The following is a 26006-nucleotide window of genomic DNA, read 5'->3' as shown; positions in this document are numbered from 1 at the left end:
GGTTCACTTGTGGTTTACAGAATTCACGAGCTGAAAGCAACATCTTGACAGCAATGGTGGTCCACAAATTTGCCCAGATCCTTTCTGAATCTGTAGATAAGCTCAGCTTCTGCAGCACGTGGGGCTGACTTCCACCATTTGCTCGTACATCATGTGGAAAAACTTATTTTTTGGGTAAGCTTGCTATCCATATCCACCTACCTGACTACCCTGGTAGTGTGGGGAAGGGTGAACGGTTATTCCCTGACCTCCTTCAGGAGTTTGCAAAGCTCATGGGATATCCCACCTCCCTGCTAGACACCCCTTTGCTTGGTAAATTCACAAGTGTCACCCATATACTGAAAGGGTTGTTAGGCATTGGAATTGGCTGCCCAGGGAAGCGGTTCAGTCACCATTCCTGGAGGTCTTTAAGAGACGTTTAGATGTAGCCCTTAGTGATATGGTTTAGTGGAGGGCTTGTTAGTGTTAGGTCAGAGGTTGGACTCGGTGATCTTGGAGGTCCCTTCCAACCTAGATGATTCTGTGATATTGCTGCCCTGTACCTATATTTGCTTGTTTGGGTTGTTACACAGCAGATAGTGACTGCTCACATGTTCCTCGCTCTTTGGGAGCGAGCCTCTTGTCAGCTCAACAGTGGCCAGGGAGACTTTTGTGTGCTACAGAGTAAAAGCGCCCTGAAAAACGGAGCCTGAAGCCCTCCGTCGGAAGCGCATCTGACCACGCTGAATCGAGACCACTCCCGACAGCCATCTGCGGCTCTCACACAGGAGCACCGGCAGCACGTATTTGTGCGTGCGAGGCGCTGGGACGCTGTGGCGAGGAGGTGCCAGGGCAGAGCCCCCGGGGAGAGGCAGGCTGCTGTCCTCGGAGCGCGGCGATGTGCCAGGCCGGGGGGCCACACGCGGCGCAGCGCGGGGAGGCCGAACAATGGCGGAGCCGCTCTCCCCAGCTGCTCGCCCTACGCAGCTCGGCTTCTCTGGGCGAGGGAAGCGCAGGACTGGAGCTCTGCGTGCCATAACAGCAAAAAACAAAAGAAAAAAAAAAACAACAAAAAAAAAAACAAAAACCTTCTCGGGCTCAGAAAAAGAAACTCCTTTTGTTTGCTTTTCAGACCAGCGGCCCAGCTGGCCGCGCTCCCTCCCTCAGCGGGGCCATTTCCAGCCGCCCGCGGCGACAACGGGCGGGAGGAGGCTGCCGCCATTTTGCGACACCTCCCCCCCAACCCGATCCATCCCCCCCCACCCCCCACCCCCGCTCGGCGCTCGATTGCTCACGCCTGGCTCGACGCGCTCGGCGCTCGGCCTGGCCGCGCCTCCCCCCCACCCCCACCCCCACCCCCACCCCCCACAACGGCCGCCAACGGCCGCTCGCGCGCCCGGCCCGGCCCGGCCCGGCCCGGCTGTGGTAACGGCGGCGGCGATGTCGAGGAGCTCCCGGGCGGTGCTGGCCGTCACCGCGCTCCTCTCCGCCGCCACCGTGGCGGCCGTGCACGTCCAGCAGCGGCGGGAGCAGGAGGTGAGCGGGGCCGCCGGGACGGGGGGGGGGCGGGGGAGGGAGGAGGGGAGGGGAGGGGAGGGGGGAGCCAGGCCACGCCCCCGTAGAGCAGGCCACGCCCCCGTAGAGCAGGCCACGCCCATACGACCCAGTAACCACGCCCACCGTGCTCGGGGCCCCGCCCCTCACCTGCAGGCAGGAGGGGGCGTGGCTCCGCCCTGCTGGCCCCGCCCCCGCCCTGTAGCCCCGCCCCCGGGTCTCCCCCCCCCCCCCTCCGGCACCTCAGGCGGTGGTCCTCAGTGTCCCCCCCTCCGGTGAGGCGGGCGCGTGGGGTGCAGGAGAGCCCCGCAGACAAGTCTCAGGTGTGGTGGTGGGCAGTCTGCAGGCAAATCCGACCCGGGACAATAAATTCAGAACGGACAAGCTGCACGTGGCAGAAACTGGGGCAATGAGCCGGTTTCAGCTCTGCCGGTGAACCAACTGAGTGCCAGTATGAGGGCATGCATCTGGTTTAAACATCTAGGGAAACACACACCACAAAATCTTACATTAAATGTCTTTTACTAAAGGTCTGAAGTAGTCAGGAGCTACAAACCCCACAGTTCAACTTGCCAGTCCACACCACAGCTCAGGTGCCTGTTGCTGTGCCATCCATAATGACAAGATTACATTTTATCCTAGAGACATTGCCTCCGTCAGCACTTAAGAACGAGGGATCTTGGAGGACGATGAGGCTGATCTGAGAAGGAAAGAGGTGCTTTAGGTTGGATATTAGGAAGAACTTCTTTACTGAAAGGGTTGTTAGGCATTGGAATGGGCTGCCCAGGGAAGTGGTTGAGTCGCCATCCCTGGAGGTCTTTAAGAGACGTTTAGATGTAGTCCTTAGTGATATGGTTTAGTGGAGGTCTTGTTGGTGTTAGGTCAGAGGTTGGACTCGGTGATCTTGGAGGTCTCTTCCAACCTAGATGCTTCTGTGGTTCTGTGCTGCAGAAGCTGGAAAACGTGCCGAGTATCCTAGGCACAACAAGAAGAGGAAGGCTGGTCTCTTTGGCATGGCAATGGGTAACAGCTCTGCAGCTGCCGGAGCTGGCATACATGCTCAGATTTTTGCAGGTGGTTGTTGGTTAACTCATCCCACCTGCCTTGAGCCACTGAGGGCCTGGCCGGAATATGTGCTAAATGCTCGGCTGAAAATACAGCCAAAAGAGATGGGAGCTGTACATTTAGCATGTGTTGTGCCACAGGACAATCAACTCTCTGGAAAAAATCAGTCTTGGGTGTTTCAGCCAGACACCTAAAATTAATTTTGACCTTAGTCTTTCTTCGGCTAATCTCTCTACTTCATCTCATAGACTACACTGAATTAACATTTACCAAGCATCACTATTCTAAAGAGGTAACAGGCGTAGAAAAGTCCTCAAGGAAATAAGTCGCTCTACCATCCAAGCAGGATCTGCTTATCACGAAGTACACAATGCCACGGGCAACAGGCTAAACAAGTAATGTGAAACCAAACGCTGAGTGCCTGGTCAGGATCCATCCTGAGCACGGTGCCCTGGTGTGTAGGGACTGCATCGTAACTCAAACCACGGGTAAACGAAGGGCACAACTCCAAGCCTGTAATGTGCATTCCTCCAGCATATAAAATGTCTTTAATAAAAAGAGTGGTGGATCTGCCAATGAACTGATACGGTTGATGCTCTCTGGTTGATTCTTATATTTCTAACGATATCAGGAAGAAAATAGGGACTTGCAGCTCTTCTGCAAGCTTCTGTCTGGGTAAACGCTACCTCTACCAAATGGTGGCTAATTTATCAACAACAATGGGCAACTTTCTCCCCATGGGTCTGTTTTAATACATTTTCCCACAACTAGAAGCAGACATCACTGTGGATAGGCAATCTTTTGCTGCCTGCAGATAAGCAGTTTTGCTGAGTTTCCTAGAGATGAAAAGGTCAAAGGATCCAGTTGGTCAGTGGAAAACCTTTTTGGGCTTTTGGGGACAAAAAAAAATTTTTTTTTTTGAATAGGTGGCTGAAAATGTTGTCCCTTGCCACACAAAAAAAATAACTTATTGCTTTCTATCCATCCTAATACCCAGGTGTGGGCACAGCCTCTAAATGCCAGGAAGGGAAAAAGAATTGCATGGCTACAGGCAAGCTCCCGTATCTTGTGCCGTGCAGCCTGCTTGGGTCTATCTTCCCTCCCAAGAACCCCCTCTTCTCCCAAAATGTGCATCTGACGCATTCAGAGGTGCCTGAGCTGTATATCTGGGGATGGGTTAGCAAAACCTCTAGAATTAGAAGTGATCTCCCCAGCAGCTGAATGTGATGCAGATTATGTATTTGCAGGGATACGAGCATTCCTTGAGATGCTGCTGCTGCAGAAGCAAAGCCAAAATGCTCAGTTTTATGTTACCAGCAATCAGTTCAAACTTGATGTGAAATGCTATTCAGAAAGCCTAAGGCTCAAAGCTTATATTTTTATAAATGAAATCTGAGATTTTATAATTCTTAATCTTCAAGTCAGGGAATAATGGCATCCGGTTTAAGGAACCCAGTTGTTTAGGTAATGCGACGGAAATAAGTACCGTGGATGTTCTGCCCTCATGCATAATATTTTCTGACAAGCTTATGACTATTGCTTTGACATCTAATAAGTGTCTGAACACGTAAAAGCGTGCTGCCTGCCCCAGGAGCCCAAGCCGAGCTGAGAAGGACGCCTCGCACAGCCTCAGAAGTGCTGCGGGAGTGGGTGGGTGCCTGCACCTGGAGCCCACCGAGGTCGCTTTGTGTTCCTCTGCAGAAGCAGGCCCAGCCGCTGTCACCTGCACAAGGTGCCCAACCAGTTAAACCCTCAAGGTGGTCTCCTTTCCTCCCAGAGTTACTGTCAGTCTTGGCATCTCCATCCCGTGTCTTTATATCTCACCTTCCCTCCATTTATATCCCTCTGCTGCCTTGCCTGCTCCCGGACGCGTACATCCGCAGTATGAAGAGCTGGTTCCCAGCTAGTCCCTCCCCTCCTTTCCCCCATCCCAGTCCCTGCCACTAGTTTTGGTTTCACTCATTTTGCATTCACCTGGTGAGACGTGAAGGTTGAGCATTTCACCCAGCTAGCTGAGTAAGAAAGCCTTCCAGGTAGCAGACACAGACAAGTATAAGGAGGAAACAAAGACTAACGAGGATTTTCTTAGGGTTTTTTACATTCCTTTGGTGGCTTACCCATCTAAGTGCAAACCGCCGGTCTGTGTTGCACATTTTATTTACGGTGAACATTTTTGGTAAAGGGTATGTATATCTCTTGAATGAAGTGCCGTGATTTTTCAAGAGCTTGGCAGAGACAGGCTGTGGGACTTTTATACCTTCCTTGCAGCAAGAGTTTATCAGCCTTTTTTTGTTTGTTTGCTTTTTAAAGAGTAAGACATAAGCAGAAAGAAGCGGATGAAGACAAATAGCAGTTTTCCTTAAGATTGTTTTCAGTTTGCCACCAAATTCTCTCCAAGCAGAGGTACAAGTTTTGCAGGTACAAGGCTGTTACAGGTTGTGTGCATCCTGCGCAGCGTGGGAGCTACTGGTGCAAAGCATTTCTTTGCTCAATGTCTCTTCTGCTCAGAAAATGCACCCATCTGAAGTGAGTACAAACAAAGTGGGTTTGGTGCAGTCCTATCAACACGAGGTGCCAGCTCCCGTAGTTTTAGATTGAAAGGACGTTAAGTGGTGTGGCTGCAGGAGGTGGCAGAGGACTAAGGTTTGCAGGGGCAGCAGGGCATGGTGAGAACTTCTGCAGGAGGGAACGGAGCCGGGGTGGGGTTGGTCGCACTCGCCACCAAACAGGCTTGATGAAATAAACCCTGTCCCTTGTGCTTTCAGAGGCTGCACAGAGGAGTTCTCAGAGATCTGGAGCGACAACATCAGAAGAAGGAAAATATTCGCCTGTTAGAAGAGCAGATTGCTTTGACAAAGCAGCTTAAAGAAGAAAGAGACAAGATGCTCATGGAGAAGGGCTCCCAGCAGTCCTAGGCAGGACCTGAGGCATTAGAGTAACTACTCGCAAGTGTTTCAGTAAACAGAGACCATTCCTGAAAGGCTTTCTTTCAGGTACATTATATTCCTGTTCCAAAAGCCATAGAGCCTACACAAAATATTTCTTCCACCAGTATCACTTGTGGACACCTGGCTGGTACCTCCAGCGTGGATGGGCTTGTAAATGTGGGGACGGTGGGCTCCTTGTAGCGCAAACACCGTCCTGCTTTAGGTGGTGAGGGATGGCTAATAACGTCCACATGAGTGGGCTGCTGAGCCGCCACGATGATGAAGCCACAAGGACATCGACCTCGGAGGGCCTGGAAGAGGGCGAGGTGGAAGGAGAAACCCTCCTGATCGTGGAGTCTGAAGACCAGGCCTCGGTGGATTTATCCCACGACCAGAGCGGAGACTCGCTGAACAGCGACGAGGGCGACGCGTCCTGGATGGAGGAGATGTCCTACTACTGCGAAAAATGCCAGAAGTGGATTCCAGCAAGTAAGGAGGCTGGTTTTGGTGTTTCTTGTTGCCCTCCCTGCATGTAGTTGGCATTGCTGGGGTTGTGATTTACCGGGTATCCATGCTGTCCTGTATGCCTTCTGCAGGATGGCTTTCGTTCAGCTCCGTCCCAGTGCTGGGGAGGAAATGCTGCCCGGGCGTTGCATGGAGCCCAGCAGCCTCGTGCTGCTTGCTCCGTGCGTTGGGCACGCTGATCCAAGAGCCAGACGGGTGTCTGAGGCTGGCGTTCCCTGTCTGCTCTAATTGGTAACCAACCAAGGGTATGATTTCAGGAACGTGCACGCCTTCCTGCGTGTCTGTCACTGACTTGCTAAGGGACTTTGGCCAAGGGTCTTGGCCTCTCACTCCCCTCAGGTGAAGACACTTTCTGTGGAGGTCAGGGAGGAACAGGACTTTGTAGGTGGTGGTACTTTTTTTCCTTTTCCACGTTTGTGGCTAAATCTCAGCCCTGATGATTTCCTGATAATGTGAATTTAATTCATCTTTCACAGAAGTGTGTCCAGAATGTGAATTTAATGCAGCTTTGACAGAAGCGTGTCCAGCCCTTAGCAGCTAGCTTTGGGAGGCACTCGGAGCAAGCTACATCACTTGATCCTTTCGCTGTTGCTGCTTGACATATGATATATTCTGTTAGCTAAGTAATAGACTTGGCTTTACTTTCTGATTCCACGTTGTTGGACCTGTTATTAGATGCAAAACCTAAAAATTGCTGAGCACTGTTTTTTATTATCTGCTTTTATGTGTGCTTATTATTATTTCTGAGTTTAGAAATACCGAGCTCTTCAGATGGCATCTGCCTTGCAGCTGTATCGGAGCTGCCCTTTTTGCCATCCTAGAGCTTGCCAGGAGCCTAGTGTAGAAATCTGCTCTCAAGGCATGGTTAGTGAGCACCTTGCTGTTAGTGAGTGGAGCCAGCATAGTACCGTTAAGATACTGTGCAGGTAATGGGACGTATTAACTTGAAATGTATTAATTATAAAAAAAAAGAGAGAGATCAGAGTTAAAGGTAGTAAAGGTAGCATGAGATGTCTCACCTGAGAGCACTCGATTTAACATTCCATTCGTTTTATTTTACAAAGATGTTCCTCTTTCTTGTTGCTGTGGAACAAATCCAAAGAGCAGAAAAAGCCAGTCACAGAGCAACAGTAACTAGATACAAATGCGTAAAGTAAACAAGCTGGAAAAAGGAAAATGCTGTTCTCTTTGCTAATTGTTCAGTTATACAGATATCAGTTGACACTTGTGAAAGTTACCAGTGAGCTCAGGCAAATAATTGCTTTCCACACTGAGTTGCCATCTAGACGTTCTGTTAAACTACCAAATCGGTTGGTTTGGTTTTCTCCAACAAACATTGGTGCGACTTTTATAGTTGGATTCTGCAATTGACTACAAAAGCAGAGCAGCCGTATATTGCAAGTGCTTGATCTGCTGTAGTAACACAATAAAAGAGATGAGATGCTTTTGGAGAAAGACCTTTCGTGTGCGAATTTCAGAAATGTTGTAGTCTTAACTGTTTCCCTGTCTTGTTATTTCATTTTTTATTTTTTCGTATTTCTTTAATGCATGTTGAGTTTAGAAGTCATGATTCATTTGATATTTTTTTCCCCGTGCTCTGCTGCAGAAACAGAATTTGAGCCTTTGACTTTGGATGTGTGGGGTTTTATAGTTGTCTCTATCCCAGTAGATCACTTTTGTTCAAACTTATATTGAGGGTTAGCAAGTCAGCTGTTTTTTAAAGTAGAGTGGAGAAACAGTTATTTATTGCAGTATATAGATTATTCTGGGGAAGCAAGAAGGAGGGAAAAATGCAGAGGAAGTGAGGAAATGCTTTGGCTTTGAGCATGTGTTCAGATGCCCCTTTTTAATGCCTGTGGTTTTCAGTTGGTCACCGCTGACTGCTGCAACTGTAAAACTGATCCATACCTTACATCACAGTGAGTTCCAGACGGTTCCCAAGGAGTGTTGGTCTCTGGACTCCAGGAAAAAATACTTCCTTGCCTGATGTTGTAGGGAATTATTTTTCCTATGAAAGGACTGAAAATCTGATCTTTTGCCTATTCATTTTAGGTCAAGTGAGAGAACAGCTCAGCTACCTCAAAGGAGACAACTTTTTCAGATTTACTTGCTCGGATTGCTCAGAAGATGGGAAGGAGCAATTTGAACGGCTGAGATTAACGTGGCAACAAGTAAGTATAATGTTTGTGCCAGGAGAATAACCACAGGACTTTCTAAAATTGTTGTTTGTTGTGTATGTACTGCCTAGAAAAGGAGGATTGGGTATAGATGACAAAGAAACGTATACATGAACTTCAGAAATTAATTAGCTAGGGATTGCCTGCAGATTAGAACTTGAGCATTTGGCAAGTAAATTGAAATATAATCACACAAACCACATTCCTCATTTTTCTTTTTTTTTCTTTTTCCTCATTCATGTTGCTCATGAATTTCATGGCTTCAGGCAAGTTTGGAGAAGCAAATTGCAATTTGGCTGCAAGGCACGAACAGTTTTTTTTATATATACGAACAAATGTAAAACTTGTGAGGTGGCAACACACAAACAGAGAGCTTGCCAGCTCCCTGAACGCAGAGCTCTGACTTGGCTGCCTGCTCGCTAGCAGTAGTCCCTGCGGAATTCTGCTCTTTCAGTCACTTGCACACCCGAGCAATCAAAATCCTTTGCATTGTGCAGTAACCGCTGTATGGGTAGACTGATGCACCGTATCTTGTTCTGAGCAGGGGGCTGGTTTAATTTGAGGCGGGGCAGGCAGTGCTGGGTGCTCCTGCTTAAAGTGGATTTGATCAAGCAGGAGCTGCTGCATGAAGTGCTTCCACATGCCAAACATTGGGCAGTATGGGCAAGACATCTTTTTGTCCTTTGGGACACTGGTAGTGCACTGCCTCATAATAGTTCATTTAAAACATTAGTTGTAACTTCTGCAGTGCTTTCTGTTGGTGCCCAGGGCAGGGCTGGGAAAGGTTCGTGGAGCTGTCTGTGGCTGGCAGAACACCGGGGTTTCAGCAGATTACACCTGGGAAGCAAAGGCTGCTAGCGTTACACTCAGCTCTGTGCTGAAGAGTGGAAGGAGAGTGGCATGGGGAAGGGAAAGACAGGATCAAAACTGGTAAAGAAGAAGGTCTCCCTGGGCCTCCAGCAGCCAGAGCTGCTGCTTCTGAGTACATCAAATTGAAGGAAGTGGTAAAATCAATCTGTCTGAAGCAGGAAAAATGTGGACAGTGATTTCTGAATTTTTTTCAGACTATGTGACCTCAACAGATCCTTATGGCCAGTTGTAAAGATACATATATATATATATATATATACATATATATATATTTAAAGTTCTGAAGTACTGTCCCACCTGACTTTATCAATACAAAATTCTAGAGAAATAGTTAGCACAGTAAGAGGGCTTGTGAGGCAGAAATAGAGTATAGGGGACATTAAGGCTGTCGATATTTCTTCATTTTGGCGTCTTCAGTGATGTATTTTCAAAAGCAACTGCCCACTGCCAGGAGACCATCTCTGTTTAAAAACAACAACAAACAAACAAAACAACCCCCAATAACCAAAAAAAACACCTTCAAACCTGTGTGGCAGTGAAAAATAAGTCCCCATTAGAAGTGGTGTCCAGTCAAGGCTGTGTGATTGTTAAAGATGATCCCAGCCTAGCTTTATGATTTTAGTTGTATTCAAATGCATTCATTAAATACATTTAACCGTTGGTCACCTGGGGTTTACTTAGAAGAAGGTGTGTTATTTTTCAAACCTGTCCTGTAGTAGGTCAGACTGAATTTGGTTATGAAGCATGTAGAAGATCTGTAAAAGTATTGTTTAATGAAAATGGTATGGTGACGAACTTAACTCCTGCATACCAAGACTAAGTAGTAAATACTATGTAGCTTTACATAGTTTAACCTCTGTTCAATTTGAAATGCAGCAGCAAGTATGTAGAAAGACTCTGGTCACAATGTTTCTGATGGATAAGGTGGTGGGATTACTTGTCACATTTTTTTTTCTTTTTGAAAGACTTTTTTCATACTTCCACCCCACATTCAGATCCCAGTTGTGATATAATTCATTTATACTACTCAGTGCAAAAGTTTGCCTCGTCATAAACCTGCATAGTTAGGCGGCTTTTATTCTGCTGGGATGGAGAAATCTCAGAAAAACAGCAGAACGTGCATCTAACAATAGGAAAATTAGAAAGGGCACCATGAAAGCAGGACAAAGATGGATTGCAGAAATTGCTTGAGATGTTGCAAAAATAAGAAATTTATGAGACAGCAGAGATTTGTGTGCGTACAACATCACATGGCCGGGCTGAAGCAGAAAAGATGCACTGGTATCCACCTCTTTCTGTTCCAGGTTGTTATGCTGGCAATGTACAATTTGTCTCTGGAAGGAACCGGCCGTCAAGGGTACTTCAGATGGAAAGAAGACATTTGTGCTTTCATTGAGAAACACTGGACTTTCTTGTTAGGAAACAGGTAAACGCATGATGTTTCCCTGCAGCTCTGGTTGTTGAGCAAAATGAATTAAAACTGGACAAGAATCCTGTTTAGTTCAGTGACGTCTGCTGAGCCTAGCTAGCCAGAAAACTGGAGGACTCATTATTAAGAAGCTGAACTTAGTCATGGGGGGTAGTCTTGAGAAGGAGTAAGCATTTCTCAACGAGAAGGGAAAAAAAGTCACAGGAGCAATGGAGATGCATATATTTTGAGGGTGTTTCTTGTCTTTCTTTAGGCAGTGAACCCACAGAACCTTTCAGTCTAAGTTGGCACAGTGGATGGGCTAATCTTGGTATCTTCTGCCTGGGCTTTAAAGCAAAAAAGAGCTCCAGCAAAGTACCATGTTCCTCAGCTATAAAGCTTGTATGGACCAAGTTCCCAAAAAGGGGAAATGGGCTTTGTCTTTTAGCTTGTTTTGGGTCTTAATAATAGCTCTTACTTAGTAGGTATTGCAAACCATGGGAATGTCTTTTCACAGTCATTGCGCATTTTAAGAAAGAAGCTGTAAGAATAAGAGCACTTCTTATAAATGGTAGCCTTTTGTGGCACAATGACTGGTGTCTTGTATAGGTGAATGTCACATGTTTTTTTCTGAGCATGCTGAAACTGCCAAAAAATAAATGTCACTGTTAATGCATGTGCTGTTGAGGCAGGAAAGGAAATGAGCAAGCCTCCAAAGTTGTAAATTTACCGATTGCACAGACTTCCCCCTCCCTGCAGGGATTTTTCTCTTTTAAGACCTGGTTTCTCCCTAACCAGATTTGCTGTTTGGCTTTGCTTCCATTGCACGTTTGCGCCTCCTTGCTCTGTTCTCAGCTATGTTGGTCCCCTCCGGAAACAACCAGGACCCTGCCAGGAAGGCAGCTGATGGCCCGTTGTCCCTTGCTCAGGGAGCCATCGCCTCCCAGTGTTTGCTGCTGCCTTTTGAGACCCGCCTTGTGAACTGGGTGCTCCTGGCTCTGATTGAATTCAGATGAAGTGATCGCTGGCTTCAGACGTGCTCCCTGCCTTGCCTGGACTAGCTGCTGGTGGAGCAGGGACAGCTGAACAACCTGTGTCCCAGTTCAAGAACTGCTACGCTTTACATCCTCGGCATATTAAAGCAGCAGCTTATCTAGATGCTCCAGGCCCTGAACTGGGGCATTTGATGTTAATCCCCCATGTTTGAGGGACATGACTGTAAGTTATGTAATTGCAAGACTCAAGACAGCAACAAATAGTTGCCCAGCCAGCCCTAGCCCAGGTACTGAAATGTTGGCCAGTGGGGGTGTGCAAAGGCAAGAAGGAATCCTGAGAGCCCGTGCAAATACAGTTTGAGACTCTATACCGTGAACTAGATTCTCCCATATTCAAGGGAGTATCTCAGTTACTGGCCACGAGCCATTTTTAAATATCTCTTCTTACTTTCTTTCCTAAATGATATTTACATTAGCCCCGTGACAAGTTCTTAGAATCACAGAATCACAGAATCACAGAATCATCTAGGTTGGAAGAGACCTCCAAGATCATCTAGTCCAACCTCTGTCCTAACACCAACAAGACCTCCACTAAACCATATCACTAAGTTCAACATCTAAACGTCTTTTAAAGACCTCCAGGGATGGCGACTCCACCACTTCCCTGGGCAGCCCATTCCAATGCCTAACAACCCTTTCAGTAAAGAAGTTCTTCCTAATATCCAACCTAAACCTCCCCTGGCGCAACTTTAGCCCATTCCCCCTCGTCCTGTCACCAGGCACGTGGGAGAATAGACCAACCCCCACCTTGCTACAGCCTCCTTTAAGGTACCTATAGAGAGCGATGAGGTCTCCCCTGAGCCTCCTCTTCTCCAGGCTGAACAACCCCAGCTCCCTCAGCCGCTCCTCGTAAGACTTGTTCTCCAGACCCCACACCAGCCTCGTCGCCCTTCTCTGGACTCGCTCGAGCACCTCCATGTCCTTCTTGTAGCGAGGGGCCCAAAACTGAACACAGTACTCGAGGTGCGGCCTCACCAGAGCCGAGTACAGGGGGACAATCACCTCCCTAGACCTGCTGGCCACGCTGCTTCTTATACAAGCCAGGATGCTGTTGGCCTTCTTGGCCACCTGAGCACACTGCTGGCTCATATTCAGCCGACTATCAACCAGTACTCCCAGGTCCTTCTCTGCCAGGCAGCTTTCCAACCACTCATCTCCCAGCCTGTAGCGCTGCTTGGGGTTGTTGCGCCCCAGGTGCAGGACCCGGCACTTGGCCTTGTTGAACTTCATACAGTTGACCTCAGCCCATCGGTCCAGCCTATCCAGATCCTCCTGCAGAGCCTTCCTGCCCTCGAGCAGATCGACACACGCACCTAACTTGGTGTCATCTGCAAACTTACTGAGGGTGCACTCGATCCCCTCATCCAGGTCATCGATAAAGACATTAAAGAGGACTGGCCCCAGCACTGAGCCCTGGGGGACTCCACTAGTGACCGGCCTCCAACTGGATTTGACTCCATTCACCACAACTCTTTGGGCCCGGCCATCCAGCCAGTTTTTAACCCAACGAAGCGTACGCCAGTCCAAGCCACGAGCAGCCAGTTTCTTGAGGAGAATGTTGTGGGAAACGGTGTCAAAAGCCTTACTGAAGTCAAGGTAGACCACATCCACAGCCTTCCCCTCATCCACCAAGCGCGTCACTTGGTCATAGAAGGAGATCAGGTTAGTCAAGCAGGACCTACCTTTCATAAACCCATGCTGACTGGGCCTGATCGCCTGCTTGCCCTGCAAGTGCCGCGTGATGACATTCAAGATAATCTGCTCCATGAGCTTCCCTGGCACTGAGGTCAAACTAACAGGCCTATAGTTCCCCGGGTCTACCCTCCGGCCCTTCTTGTAGATGGGCGTCACATTTGCTAGCCACTAGTCGACTGGGACCTCTCCTGATAGCCAGGACTGCCAATAAATGATGGAAAGCGGCTTGGCCAGCTCCTCCGCCAGTTCGCTCAGTACCCTCGGGTGGATCCCATCCGGCCCCATCGACTTGCGTACATCCAAGTGCTGTAGCAGGTCGCCAACCATTTCCTCGTGGATAGTGAGGGCCACATCCTGCTCCCCATCCCCTTCCACCAGCTCAGGGTACCGGGTATCCAGAGAACAACTGAAGAAGGCCAGGAAGTGCTCAGATGCCCACTATAGCACACTGTCCTGGGAAGCAAAAGGCGTAAATGCAGCTCCCTGCCTCCAAGTGGCCAAAAATGTGATTCAAAAACAGCTCAGTGAGGGTGGCTGATGCAGGTATGCTGATCCACTTTGTTGTGCTACAGGATAGGTTTTTTGACAGAAAACCCCAAGCAGAGACAGGGCTCAAATACAGCTCATGCTTATATGTCCGTGGGACAAGCGTAGGTTTTCCTCTGTTCCCTGGACAGTTTCTGCAGCTCAGTTGTCCTCAGTGATTTCTCAGGCCCCTGGCTCTCCTTCTCTGCAGTGCCTGGCACAGCTGCAGCTATGGAGAGCAGAGTCATTGAATCCCAATGTCCCCTGTGAATTCAGCCTTCAGGATTCTGTCCTAAAGCTTTGGGAACAGGCTTTGCTTAATGTGTTGAAATCTCAAAGTCGCCAAAGCAGATGTCTAAATTAAGTTCCTCTTTCCTTTTATGTGAAGTGAAACCTTTATTACTATCTTTCCCTTACCTCTCCCATCCTGTGTACCCAGAGTCCTGTTTGCTGTCTTCAGTTAGGGAATATGTCCTTGTAATGTCAGGTCAACACAGCTATCACTAGGATCCTGTTCATGTTTTGCTGTAGATAAGTGGTTGATTTAAGAGCACTATGGTTAGCTCAGGTAGGAACATGAGTGTTTGAATGATTGGGGTGCTAGTGGCAGTGGCCTTTGTAGGCTGAGCGTAGTGTGACTCATTGACAAAAGAAGAAAAATGACTTCTCACCGTGCTGTAATTGTGTGGCATTTATGTATGGAACATATGTATGCAGCACTTTGTATGTCAGAGCCCACTGATACGCTCTAGGTTGTCCTGAATGGTTCTCTGTTTGACAACAAATTCATCAATCCCTCACCTTTTTGAGGACTGGAGCATAGGGATCGCAGTCAGTGGCTAAAGCACAATGCCCTTTCCATCTTTGTGGAGGGAGGAGGCTTCAGGATGAAGGCGTAGCTGGTGAGTGGGGACCTAACACTTTTTTTCATAACTCCCACTGTAGGAAAAAGACCTCGACATGGTGGAGCACAGTTGCTGGCTGTCTCTCTGTGGGGAGCCCCTTGTTCTTCCGCTCAGGGGCCCAGGAATTTGGAGAACCAGGGTGGTGGAAACTGGTTCATAATAAACCCCCAACAATGAAGCCCGAGGGAGAGAAGCTGTCTGCATCTGCACTAAAGGCAAAAGGTAACTGTTTCCCAAATGGTGTTTAGGTTCCTAGCTGGGCCAGAGCTGGAAGGCATGACAAAAGTTTACTTAAAATGATGTGTTCATGTGCATGGATAGTTACAGGGCATGATTTTTTGTCTTAGTTTTGCTCTGCTGGAATGGCTGATTTAAGACGACTATGTTGCATGTACTGTAGTATGAGAAGCCTTTTATATTTCATTTCAGTGCCTTTTTGCATTGTGCTAACTGATTGTAAGGCTTTTGAGATTTGTGCATTTTTTTGCGACTGAAATATGTTGTTCTTCTGTTCCTCTTTACCCTGGGGAATGTTTTCTTTTTTCTTTTTTTTTTTCTCTTTTGTCCACACTGGATGCAAATTCCCTTCTGTGCAGAGGAGCAAAACTGGGGTTTAAGTGAGGCTCTAGCAGTGCATTAACTTTATGCTACATGCCTTGGAATGAATTTCTTGTATATTTTGAAAATACATCATCTAAAATTTCTAGCTAATCTGTCCTTATGACCATAAGCACGTATACAGTGATTGCAGAAGCTCAGTGTCTGTTAGAATAAGCAAGCTACTTCTTTAGCAGCTTCAAAGCCACCTCTGGATCCCATCATTACCGTGGAAGGCCTCAGGAAACGAGTGAGCCGCAATCCAGTCGAATCAGCCATGGAGCTGAAGGAGAAGAGATCTCGCACTCAGGAAGCCAAGGATATTCGGCGAGCCCAGAAGGAGGCAGCTGGCTTCCTGGACCGCAGTACTTCCTCCACTCCTGTTAAATTCACCAGTCGAGGCCGTCGTCCCGATATCGTCCTTGAGAAAGGCGAGGTGATTGACTTTTCCTCCTTGAGCTCTTCAGACCGCACGCCTCTGACAAGCCCTTCTCCTTCCCCATCTCTGGACTTCTCTGCTCCCGGCACTCCAGCCTCGCATTCAGCCACTCCTAGCCTTCTCTCAGAAGCGGATCTCATCCCAGATGTCATGCCGCCACAGGCTCTGTTTCATGGTAAGAGATGCTAAGTTTTTTGTTTAATAATAATCCACGCATAGTTATCAAGGAAGACATTTAAATAAAAAAGAAACTTCCAATGAGCTGCAGGATATCTTCAAGAAAAGGTGGAAAGTAACTGGTAAAATTCTGTTTGTCTTGGTTGCATGGAAGTCTTAAACAGGTTTTCACAGTTGTAGTCACAGTTTCTGAGAACAGAAGGAACCACCGTTGTCTTCTGAGGCATCCTGAATACCCAATGGGTAGAAGATTTCACCTAGCAACAGCATCCTAATTAACAGATCATAAATTTTGGTCAGGTTGCAAAGCAGAAATGCAAGGCTAAATGTTGGTAGTACTTTAAGGAGTCAGACCTCGTTCTAACTGAGAAAATAGAGGGTAAAGCAGTTCTTGTTGGACATGCTCTGCAGAGGGTCAAATGCCGTCCTTTTGTCGTTCCCTGATTTTAAACCGAACTTCTCCAGGGTATGCTAGCTAAAAATAGAGCTTGATCATTTGATTGCCAGTCTTCAGGAATTTTCAACAATTTAATGTTTGTCAAAGAGCATGAGCATGTAGCTCAGGATGCAATGTTTTTGGATGCCAAGGGCAGGAGACCTTAGGAGACCTAAGGGGTCCTGAAATAGGACCCCTTAATGGGTACCCTGTCCAAAATCTGGAGGCCCAAAAGTAAATAGAAAACGGAGTGTGTTGGGTAAACCCATGTAATTTCTCCTTAGCAGAAATGTCCTGCAAAGAACCGTCTTTGAAATGGGACTTTATGTTGTTGTTTTTTTTTTTCCTGTTTTTTTTGATCTGTTGAACAGATGACGAGGAGATGGAAGGGGATGGAGTCATAGACCCGGGAATAGAGTACGTTCCCCCTCCCAGTGGGACTGCTGGTGCTGGGACTGTGATAGCAGGCAGAAAAAAAGTGAAGACAGCTGAGCAGATCAAGCAAGAGGTGGAGAGTGAAGAAGAAAAAACAGAAAGGATGGAAGGTGACAGTGAGGATCCTGAAGAGTCAAACGCATCGCTGCAGGTGCGGGGGCGAGACAAGAGGAAACCACACGTGGAGAAGGATGCTAAACCCCGAGCTCCCAAGCATACCTCTGTTAGTATTTATGAAGAAAAGCTGCTGCTGAAGAGATTGGAAGCCTGTCCCAATGCCATGAGCATGACCCCAGAGGCCCGGAGACTGAGGCGCAAGCTGATAGTGAGGCAGGCCAAGAGGGAAAGAGGGCTGCCACTCTTTGACTTGGACCAGGTTGTGAATGCTGCGCTGCTCTTGGTTGATGGGATTTATGGAGCCAAAGAAGGAGGTGTTTCCAGGTCCCCGGTAGGGCAAGCGACATACAGAACTACTAGTCAGGACTTCAGGATCTTGGACAGATACCAGGTGAGTGTCATCAAATTTAAGTGGTTTTTGACACTGTTTTTTCAGAGCTTTTGCTGCAGAGAACAACACCACCATGGGGATACCATGAAAATTGAAAAGAATTACGTGAACAAGGCTCATTTTGACATGGGGCTCTGTCCCCACTATCTCACAAGCCCCTTTCTTCTCAGGCAATGTTCAATCAGTACAGCTTTCTATCAGTATAAGACACAAACGCTGCACGAACGCTGATGGTGGAGGCCTGGAAGTACCTAACCGCTCTTTCATGCCATGCAGGAGAGAAGTTGCCTGCAGTGCTTTGCTGAGCAGTATGTGCAGCTCATAGCATTGGGCGCTGAACCTGAGAGTGCACTGCAGAGTCCTCCGAGGTAGGACCGTCATCCTGTGGGTCCAGATCATCCTGTTATAGTGAAAGGCCCTTATTCTTTCTCTGTTGACGTGATGCCCTTGTGTTAAGTCATTGACTAATTTTCCTGATGTGTTCTGGATTTTTTTTGTACGCACAGACGATGCTGCCTGCCATGAAGGGATATCGACAGCAGACAACGAAGTTTCTGTATCGATTGGTAGGCTCAGAAGACCTCCTGACAGACCACAGCATTGTCAGCCCTTACACATCCCGTGTCCTGAAACCTTATATCAGGTACGGATGGTCAGAGGTTGAATTTGCTCTTGGCCTGGGAACCAGCAGCCCACATTTCTTGGGCAGTGATCAAGAGGTATCTTTGTGGGAGGGGACACTTTTCTTTTGGGCAGCGATCCCCACTCATCCCTGCAGTAGGAAGGAGAATCTTGAAGAGAAAACAGGGCAGAGGAGGAGTCACCATAGTCATTGAATGCAAGTTGCACCTGCTTTTAGGGGAAGCCCATAACACCCTTGGTCCTGCTGTTACGGCAGGCTGGCTCGATGTGCTGTGGATCCAGGAAGTGTCCTGGCCTCTGGCACGAGGCTGTTTTTGCTGAGCTGGGTGCTATTTTCCCACATGAATGGAAGACTGTTCTTTTGTTCCAAGTTGAACATGTCAGAAAATATTTCATGGGCAGTACCCGTTCAGCTGCAGTAGCATTTATTGTTGCTCACTCACCTTCTGTGTTTGCTTTCCGTGTTAACTGGCAGGCGTGATTATGAGACAAAGCCCCCAAAACTCAGGCTGCTGGCAGAAATCCGGGCGCATCCACACAGGAATAATCTTCACTGGAAGGCTGAGCCAGAAGCACCTGTTGATTACTGCTACGTTCGCCCTAATCACATCCCCACTATAAACTCCATGTGCCACGAATTCTTCTGGCCTGGTAAGATTCCTTCGGTGCTTGGTTTTTTAAGAAGGAAGTGGTTTTGTTCAGAAAAAAAAGAATTTGGCCAAATGTGTCTTCAGTTGGTGTCTGGCTCAGTTCTTAGAAAACTATTATCTGATGTCATAGGAATGTAGTTGAGATGGAGACATGAGTTTGGTGTCTTTTGGTTTTTGAGATCATTTAGAACTGGGCAATTAGGCCCTAATTAGCACAGCACTTAAAGAAACAGGTCGTTTTGGGTAACACCATTGATGCCAATAGAAATAGGCAGTTACTAAAATCAACCATCCAGCAGAATCCAGCTTGGGGTGGGGGCTCAATGTAAACAAACAGCTTTATGCCAGAGGTCTAATGCTCATTGGAGTGAAATCTGGGAATTGCTAACTACTGTAAACTTCGCTATGGTGTTCTTTATTGCTTCAAGCCTCGGTATTTGCAATGTATTTATATATATATATATATATATATATATATATAATATAAATGATTTTTATGAGTCATCTCTTTAATTGTAAGATCCCTGGGACAGTGGCTGCCCTTTACGGGGTGGGATTGGGGCCGCAGTTATGTGACTGTTGTCTCAAATTCTTATGAAATAAGAATTGTAATGTTCATCTAATGCCTGGATCAGCTTCTGATCAGCAGTCAACACTGCAGACTAATTTAGAAAGCCCAGTGTAAACAGTCCACACCTTTATTCCAAGTAACTGTTTACTTTACATTTTGATTTTCAGATAGTGATTCAACATTGTTTGTAGTTCAGCAGTGCTCATAAGCTGCAGTCAGGATCAGAGCTATTTGTGCTTCTTACTGTCCAAATTGTACAATGCAGGGGTAAATAACTTGGCATGTCTTCCCTTTCACAAGCTGTTTTGGAGCTCATGAGACACTCTGCAATCCTCACAGAGGCTGAACCCCTTTGTCATAGACTCTTCTCTTCTGATAATGCATTTGAAGTTCTGGCCAAGTTGGTTTGCACCTTCATTAAGTTCTTCAGGACTCACCCTGTTTTATTTAACATAAGGAGCGTGGGTGTGTTCCACCCTCCTATGGACTGTGCATCGTTAAATCAGAAAGCTGACACTCCCATCAGCCTCCATAACAGGAATCAAAATTTCTTCCATGGTGTAAATTTTCTGGGGCTGGGATAATAGGATTATTGTACCTTGGTCTGTTTTAGTAGGAGGGAGAAATGAGGATGTGATACTTCAGGAGGTAAAACACAGTGTCTGCGTGGACACCAAGGGTTTAGCTTCACAATGGGCTGGTGTAATTGCTGAAGTGGTGGTAGGGTGGGATACGCAGCTAGGAGGGTATGTTAAGCTAAAATAAAGTCAGTTAGGTTGGAAAAGAACTTCCAAGATCATGAATTCCAAACATCAGCCTGACCTAACAAGTATACCATCACTAAGCCACATTTAATGCACTTAGGCGCACCCTGTCGCGTTCTAGTAGTGATGCTGTCTTGTTGACTGAGTTCTTGGGCACTTCACAAGGTGCTGTGTGTCCAGACCTCAGTTATTTCAAATCCTTCCTGTCAGAGCTTTTCTTGTTCCTCTCACGGCAGAAATGAGCTCGCAGGTAGTTACCGCAAATGAGCTGACACGAAGCAAGATTCCTCTCACGGTATCTGGTGCCTTCGTGTCCTAACGGGAAACATCTCCTGAGCAAACAAGTGGTAAACCCTACTGAGCTAAGCACCTTCCTGCAGGAATAACTGCGTGCTGAGGGGACGGCACCACTTCATCGACGCCAGAGTGCTCAGGGCAATGTAGCGCTCCTGTACAGACACGCTGTAAGGCACTTCACAGTCAATTGCAGCCTTGAGATAATTAACGCTGCTCCCTATTGCCAATCAATTCCTCCCACGTCTTACTCCACCCTGCTCACTCTCGAGCAAGAAAATAATTCACCCGCTTTTTTATGCCTAGCGCTTTATGAAGTCTTGCATCTCATCAAGAGTGATAAACATTGCTGGAAAACATCCTCTGCTATTTTGTTACCCCACGTTCAAAATATATCTTTGATCGCCAGTTTGAGGCTGAAACTAGCATTTATGGCGTGACTGCCATGTCTTGCGCTTCGTTTAGGGCCTGTCTGCACAGCCAAATTACCAAGCAGGCTTCAGTGCTGTGAGCTAAACTGCTTGGCCCTAACATGCTGCGTAGATGTTCTTAGGCTGCAACAGCAGCGTGGTTAGGCAGGGTAACAAACTCCGCTCAGAAGTCACTGACTTCGGGTGTTTCTGTCCAGCCTCTGACTCATAGAAGCACCGCTGCCAGGGAGGCTGTTTCAGTCCCCAGATTAGAGAATTTGCACACTAAAAGCAAACATTTTGATAGTGTTGAAAGCTGTGGTCGGGTTCACGGTGTAGCTCACAAAACAGCTCAGTACAGGCAACGGAAGAAGCAGGAGGAGGTCAAGGCCAGGGAGAGAAAGAGACAAGAACTGTTTGCAGGTAGCACCACCAAAGCTGAAACCCCATTTCAGGTCTGCTGCACCCGGAGAGAGTTTGCAGGAGGAAGAGGATGGAGTAGCTGATACACTCTGAATTGCCCCCTTTGCTTGTCTGCGGGCAAGTCCTTCGGCGTTTGCAGAGTGGAACGGTGATGGTGCATGCCGGCCTGCTGCTGGCCTGGCCCTTTTCCTCCAGTGGTACCGTAGCCCTTAGGAGCCCCAGGCAAGGGGCACAAACTTCCTGGGACCCAATCCAGCAAACATTTGCACACGCAAGTAACTTTATCCATATGCATGTCTAGAACTGGATTCTTAACAGTCTGCTGATATGGCTCAGAATACAAACTAAGGAAAGATTAGCTGGGTGCTGACATAGTGACATATACATATATATATACATACATATATATTAAATCCCTTCCTTTTTTTTTTTTTTTTGGTTTTGGTTTTATCCTTAGGTCATTTGGAAGGAGATTGGCTTTAACTTCTTTGTTCCAGAATCCCCACTAGTAAAGGAGTCTTCCCCTTTGTGCGTGCTATGCTAACTTCTGCACCTATTGACATCAGTGCCAAAAGTCTCATTTTTGTCTAAGGGCTTGGTTGAAGCATCTGTCAATCAAAGAGCTTTGAAATAAGGCAAAAGGAAGAAATCAAGTGTTTACAAAAGGGCTTAATAATCTGAATTTCCATGGAAGTGTGACACAATATAGTCTGCTTTCTGCTTGGTTTGCAGTGCCTTCAGCTGCTGTTTATCTCTTTCTTTGCAGGAATTGATTTGTCAGAATGCCTACAGTATCCAGACTTCAGTGTTGTTGTCCTTTACAAAAAAGTTATTATTGCCTTTGGCTTTATGGTGCCAGATGTGAAATACAATGAAGCTTACATCTCTTTTCTGTTTGTTCACCCTGAGTGGAGGAGAGCTGGAATTGCAACCTTCATGATTTATCATCTTATTCAGGTAATGAAAAAATATGTTCACATAAAATAATGTTCACATAACAGTAATACTGTAAATTTGGGGTTTGAAAGCAAAAATTGGTAACAGAGGTAATAGTTTGGTTAGAATACATGGTAGCTTTTCTTACCTACACCTGAAAGCTTATTCTGGGACTAGTGCAGTTGCATGAAATCACTTACCGATCTTAATCATTCTCGTTCACGTCTAAAATACACTGGTTCAAATGCATTAGAGTTGAAGATAAAGTGTTTGCAGCCTCATTCAAATTTGTTTAGACTGGCTTGTACTGGGCTTTGTTGCACAGGGACACTTGGAAAAATTAATCTGAGCTAACTAAAGGTAGGTAGTGTTAAAGTAGTTAAACTTCATTAAACCACTGAATGAATGCTGTCTTTCAGGTGGCCTTAATTCCATTTACTTCCTTGGATTAAATTGCACAAATTTGAGTAAGGATGCAGACAGATGTCCTTTTTCAGAGCCCAGCTGCGCATCCTCAGGACCCACGGTTTTAATACTCCCTGAGCTCTCATGGCAGAGCTGCTGAGGTGAACGATTCCCTAACTTGTTTTAGTTGAGATGAGCTGCGCTAGTAAAAACTCACCATTGAAACTGTTTTTACTTGTACTCATTTGGCTAAAGAGAGATAGGGAGTGCTGGCAGATCCTTGGGAAGAATGATCTGTACCTTAGAAAAGCAGTTTCCACCAAGAGCAGCTCCTCTTGGCCACCTGAGGGTAATTCTACCAACAAAGCTTTCTGCAGTGCCCACCTCTCACTGGTTACTAGCCTGTGTCAACATGCAGAGCAATCTATTTTAAATTCACCTCTTGCATTTCCTGAGCCTCTCTGTGTGAAGTGTTTAAGTAAATTGCCCTCAACTGCAGTCAGTTGATGTGAGATGTCAACACCTACTAACAACAGGCACGGAGATGAGCCAAGGTTTGCAGGGATCCAGCAACCGGACTCCTGTCTCTCCGGCAGGACTGGGATGCGTTTGCAAGTCAGCTGTGGGGAATCACCACAGCTTTTTGTAGGACCTATGACACCAATTAATGTAGGACCTATGACACCAATTAACGTGTTTCTGCTTTCAGGTAGACTAGCGTTAAATTATCATGTGGAGAACAGCCAGGCAGGCTGAGGCTGATTAGACTTGCTAGCAGTGAGAGACCACCGCTGTATGTTCAGCTCGTGTTAGATTTATTTTTCCAGTGCTGCATATGTCAGTGGTAGATGGCAGTCGCTCATGTAGAAGTGGTGACAGTGACCTTCTCTCCCTCTACTGCCAGGCTGTGTGTGCTGCTTCGCAGCCTCCTTGGGCTGATACCGGGGTCTGCTCTCTGTAGCTAAGGCCACCTTTATCCTTTGGATGAAGGTCTGTCTACTGAAGATAAAGATCAGTGTGCTTAAGTTGGGGGTGAATTCTTGGGGACAGCATAATCTAACAAAAATTGTTTTGATGGAAGTGTCGAGGACCAAACTGCATCTTCTTCGTGATCTCGTTCCAACCTCCTTTTCCCCAAAATGGCTTCTCATTATTTCACTTTTTTTTTCTTAAATCTCTGTGAGACCTTTTCCCTTCAAGTGATCTACCATGTAGATTTCCTAAAGGGTGTTATTATTGCCACTTAGAGTTACCATACATGCAATATACAGAGAATGCTATTAAAGCACTAGATAAAAGCAAGAAAAAAGTACTTTATTATTATATTATGGTTTTATCAAAGATAAAGATGCCCGTATAATCTCAGATCTTTACGGTAACTTCAGCGATGCCATTTGCTGTCTGAACTCCCTTGCCTTCTCCGGAGGCGAGTGCTGTGCCCTGAAGGATGGGAGAGGAGCTGGGTGGGATGTAGAGGAATTCCAGTGTGACAGCCCAGAGGTGGCGTGGTGGTGCAGCACGGTCCCAGAGAGTTCAGCTCTGTTTGCTGATGGGGAGGAGCACAGCGCTTGATCCTTTGGCATGTTTTGTCTTTTCTTCAGGCCGTTGTTATTAAGTGTTTGAGATTAGTGCTGTATGCTGAGATTACTTTTAATGAACAATTGCTTAGAATTTGACAATGGAAAGCTGAGAAATTATAATCCAAAGCCTTGCTTTTATTGTCAGAGGGTCCCTATTTCTCAGAAACAAAGGTTCTGAGGAACGGTAGCTGGCCTCCCTTCACGTTTCAGCTGGTGCTATGTGTGGTAACTTCTGTGTCGAGACCTGCGATTTTCTCACGTTTCCTCAGTAACTTAAATACCAGAACTGATGAATCTCTTCACCTCCGCATTCCCCCAGAGGCTTTCTCATTCTCTTGCTGTGATACTTTTTTTTTTTCTTCCTCTTCCTCCCTTGGCAGACCTGCATGGGCAAAGACGTAACCCTTCACGTCTCTGCAAGCAACCCTGCTATGCTGCTCTACCAAAAATTTGGATTTAAGACTGAAGAATACATTTTGGATTTCTATGACAAATATTATCCCTTGGACAGCAAGGAGTGCAAGCATGCGTTCTTTCTCAGACTGCGGCGCTGATCTGTCCGAGCTGTTGGGGAGAATGTGCGAGAAGCCCAGCCTGTTGAGCATGGCTTTCAGCAGAGGATGTTGGCTGTCACGTGAGAGCTGGAACACACCTATGCCTTTTTCCCTAGGACTTCTAACATCAGCAGTGCTGTATTGTGTGCTGAAAGTGCAATCCGAAGGGATTGATTCACACTGTCCAAGGGAGAGGCCTGGAAATGCCAACTGGGACATGCTGAAGCCACTGGAAGACTGATATTCTTATGGGGAGCTTTTCTGACACTGTTACTTTGGAGAGCCCCACTGATTTAAAACAAAAAACCCAAACCAACTGTTCATTTCAGAGGGGCCCCATGGATTTCAAATTTTGAAACCTATCCAAAGTTGCAGGCTTTTTTGTTTCTGTTTTCGTTTATGGAAAATGAACATCTAAACTTAAATCATCCGCAGTGTTTCTGTGATTTGATTGCTCTGTTAGGAATGGTGTCTTGAATTCATGAAGGGGAATGCGTATTGGTGCATATAGCTGTATGCTGACTTTAGGAAAGCTCTACACAGGCCAGAACAGCAATACTGGAACCATGTTTTAGGAATAATGAAGTGTGTGTGAACTCACGTGATCCTGAGTGAAAGGCTCAGAGGAGATATCTTTGTTCTGTCCCTTCCCTGCTTCCCTGCGGCCTTCCTTCCACCCCGTTGCCCCTGTGCTCAATGTGAAGTTCTTGTAGTGCGCAGTGTTTTGTGTTCAGGAACAAGATGTCAAGTAGGCTCGTAGCTAGGTGAGGGAGGACACAACAGCTGCCAAATCAGCTCTTTGAAATCGTGCAGCCTATCTGCCAGTTGTTGATGCTGCAGATCAGCCCTTTGGGCACACCTCTAACCACAGAGCCAGCCTCGCAGGCTCCAGCCAGCACCCACCTCCTCCTGCTACAGACAGAAAAGTCGGTGGCGAGGTTTGAAACGCAGGCTCTAGTTAGTAGAAGCAACCTGTGTGCAGCTGGGAGGGGGCGGAGGGCAGAGGTGAGCTTGTGCCAGTTCTTGGAAGCATCTAGGTGGTGATTTCACAGTAATGTGAGAGAGCAAAAAAAGTAAAGAGGAGAGAAAAAAAAAAAAAAAGAAATAGCCAAGAATTTAAGAAAAAAAAGTTTGTTTGCACAGTTTAGCAACTTTTCTCTCTCCCTGGTTTTTACTGCAGAAGAGCAGTGAGTTGGCAATTGGCTCTGCTGCCTGACTGAAGGCCAGTCAGCGCTTTTAAAACATGAACCATACCCACTGTCCTGTTCCTTTTGCATCAACTCTTCATTTTGGTAACAGCAGGAAGGTGGACATGTATGTTTTTGTGTAGCCAGGAGTTGGTGGGAGGAAAACAGAGCCCATCCAAGAGCTGTGTGCCCTAACATCCATGCACATTTCAGCCTACTTTATGACTACGTGAAAATTTTTGATGTTAACTGATGTTACGAGTTAGCTGTACGTGGAAAGGAGAAAAATTGTCTTTATGAATGGAATTAAAGC

The 26006-nt window shown here is 46.8% G+C and overlaps 2 protein-coding genes across 3 annotated transcripts; both read left to right on the top strand.

Annotated features, from left to right (window-relative positions):
* Nucleotides 1–1330: 1330 nt before the first annotated feature.
* Nucleotides 1331–5564, top strand: LOC121068426 (protein PET117 homolog, mitochondrial). The gene is made up of 2 exons (XM_040553608.1): nucleotides 1331–1515; nucleotides 5364–5564. The coding sequence occupies exons 1-2, from the start codon at nucleotides 1420–1422 to the stop codon at nucleotides 5511–5513; spliced, it is 246 nt and encodes an 81-aa protein (XP_040409542.1). The 5' UTR covers nucleotides 1331–1419; the 3' UTR covers nucleotides 5514–5564.
* A 194-nt stretch (nucleotides 5565–5758) lies between these two features.
* KAT14 (lysine acetyltransferase 14) lies at nucleotides 5759–24968 on the top strand. Of its 2 annotated transcripts, none has more exons than XM_040553594.1 (10): nucleotides 5759–6014; nucleotides 8103–8221; nucleotides 10402–10523; nucleotides 14726–14907; nucleotides 15480–15896; nucleotides 16706–17277; nucleotides 17784–17920; nucleotides 18395–18570; nucleotides 21798–21988; nucleotides 24333–24968. In XM_040553594.1, exons 1-10 carry the CDS (start codon nucleotides 5759–5761, stop codon nucleotides 24504–24506), a joined length of 2346 nt encoding a protein of 781 aa, XP_040409528.1. In that variant the 3' UTR covers nucleotides 24507–24968. The 2 variants fall into 2 exon arrangements, with proteins under 2 accessions (XP_040409528.1, XP_040409526.1); XM_040553592.1 differs by having other exon boundaries at nucleotides 15477–15896.
* The last annotated feature ends 1038 nt before the right edge of the window (nucleotides 24969–26006 follow it).

The sequence above is a fragment of the Cygnus olor genome, chromosome 3 (assembly GCF_009769625.2).
Source record: "Cygnus olor isolate bCygOlo1 chromosome 3, bCygOlo1.pri.v2, whole genome shotgun sequence".
Classification (NCBI taxonomy): Eukaryota; Metazoa; Chordata; class Aves; order Anseriformes; family Anatidae; genus Cygnus; species Cygnus olor.
The sequence above is the reverse complement of the archived record's forward strand: the minus strand, read 5'-3'. Positions and strand labels throughout refer to the sequence as shown.